The 2,221-nt window shown below is 31.8% G+C and overlaps 1 protein-coding gene across 2 annotated transcripts in view; it reads right to left on the reverse strand.

Moving 5' to 3' along the window:
* Window positions 1-1,011: 1,011 nt before the first annotated feature.
* The window catches only part of CBFB (core-binding factor subunit beta), a 59,220-nt gene continuing 58,010 nt past the window's right edge, over window positions 1,012-2,221 (reverse strand). For both annotated transcript variants that reach the window (XM_061173417.1, XM_061173418.1), the window contains exon 6: window positions 1,012-1,455. In XM_061173417.1, the coding sequence (XP_061029400.1) occupies window positions 1,387-1,455 (69 nt within the window). In that variant the 3' untranslated portion in view covers window positions 1,012-1,386. The remainder of the gene's footprint in view (window positions 1,456-2,221) is intronic.

The raw sequence follows: 2,221 nt of genomic DNA on the forward strand, positions 1-2,221 counted from the left end.
GACTTCAGTTCATTTTCTGAATTGACCATGTCAGTTTTTCAAACTCTTTAAAATAATGCCATTCTATTTTGATAAAATACATTTTTGCAAAAATTCAGAAATGTAGTAACATTTAATGAATGTGACCATGAAAAATATTTGTAAGGAGGTGCCAAATGACTTAGCACTTTTTTCCAGTCTTGTATTAAAAAAAAAAAAGTTGCAATCAATTTGATAGTGAGCCCTATTTTAAAAATATTCTTATACTAATTCATCTCAAAAGGTTCTATTAATAGTCCTTTTGGAAAATACCATATATATAACCTGTGAATTTTTTTCCAGAATAATTAATGGAAGAAAATGTATCCTCTGCACAGATGTACATTTTCTAAGACTAATCTTTCATCACCCAGCATTGTTTTTACAAAAGCATGCATTATAAAATACACATAAAAGCAGCTATCTTAAACATGATTTTAATACATTACCTTTGTAGCTGATTCATCACTGTCTCCAGTTTAATATGCTGTTACATACATGAAGAAGCTCCAGTATCCCTTTTCTGATTGACTTTTAAAAAAAAATCCCTGAATAAAACAGAAGCCAGCCTGTGACTTCTTTAGGCATTTCAGTAGAATATTATCATCTATGGAGAATATCTCCACACAAACTCATGAATACAGAACAGAATCTAAAACAGATCTGGGGCAGACCAGAGTTAATACCAATTAAAATTTTTTATGTTTAAAAAGGAAAGAAAAGGAGCTGATCATCAACATTTAAAAGGATACTGCAACTTTAACAACTGTAAACTTTGTGTTAGAAGGTGTGGCAGACAGCTCTATGCTACTAGGTTTTTAGCTTGTAAATAATGCAAACCATCAGCAGTTTTAAGATGCCATAGACTATAAAAACACAGAAGGAAACAGGGGAAACAAAACAAAAAAACCAAGAACATTTATCTAAAATGAAGCTGTATAACCAACACATCTAAAATTAAAAAAAAAAAAAAAAAAATAGAGCAACTGATTAGGGGAAAAAACCCTCTGATAAAAATTTTAATTTCTTGACCTGTTTTAAAATGACATGAACTTTTAAATTAAAATGGTGGAAAAAAAGAGCTTTACAAGTGGATAGTTTCAACTCACTAAAATAATGTCAACAAGGTAAGCTTGCATAGAAGAAAATTTCAAATAATTACTGGCTACATGCATACAAAATTAGAAATGCAGTTATTATATCATAGTGCAAAACCATGGCAGTTGTGATGTCTTGTTACCGCCTAAGGTTGAGAAATAGACCGTAGTACCTCCAGTTATCACAGTTTCTGGTCTTTTAATCAACTATTTCTGCAGACTAGAAATGAATATGTAAAGATGGGGGGGGGCACATCTTTTGTGCCACTAATTAGCGAAGTTTGAGGTCATCACCACCACCTAAACTGGATCCAGGACTAGGGTCTTGTTGTCTTCTTGCCTGCAATGACAAAATCATAATTTAGGGTTAAAACGTGTTTTGAAAATCAAAGTGCTAATAAATAAAAGTTACAGTAGCACATAAGAAAAGTTTGCAACTAAAAAAATTTTCAGCCAGTATCTCCACATGTAAGAAGAAAAAGAAAAATTTAGATTATGTATGAAATATTTTGTTAAAGTTTCCTTAAAAACCAAGAATAAAAAATCTCATTATATTCAAAAGAGCATTATCAAAATATGTACTGTGGATAAAAGAGCAACAAACCTACATTTATAGCTTTGGGAATAAAGGGTTTAACTTGAACACATGATCCAATCACCTTAGAAGCAAACTTTCCCATTTTCCCTTTTAATACTAGCTGACATTTTACACACTACTACATATAAAATAGATAACAAACAAGAACCTTCTGTATAGCACAGGGAACTATACTCAGTATTTTGTAATAACCTATAAGGGAAAAAAAATATATATATATATATAACTGAATCACTGTGCTGTACACCTGAAATTAACACAACATTGTAAATCAACTATACTTCTACATGTACTTGTCCAGTTTTCCCAGCACCATTTACTGAAGAGGCTGTCTTGTCTCCATTGAATATTCTTGCCTCTTTTGTCATAGATTAGGTGACCACAGGTGTGTGGGTTTACCTCTGAGCTTTCTTACCTGTACCATTGATCTATATTTCTGTTTTTGTGCCAGTACCATATTGTCTTGATTACTGTAGCTTTGTAGTATAGTCTGAAGTCAGGGAGTCTG

The sequence above is a fragment of the Eubalaena glacialis genome, chromosome 18 (genome assembly GCF_028564815.1).
Source record: "Eubalaena glacialis isolate mEubGla1 chromosome 18, mEubGla1.1.hap2.+ XY, whole genome shotgun sequence".
NCBI lineage: Eukaryota > Metazoa > Chordata > Mammalia > Artiodactyla > Balaenidae > Eubalaena > Eubalaena glacialis.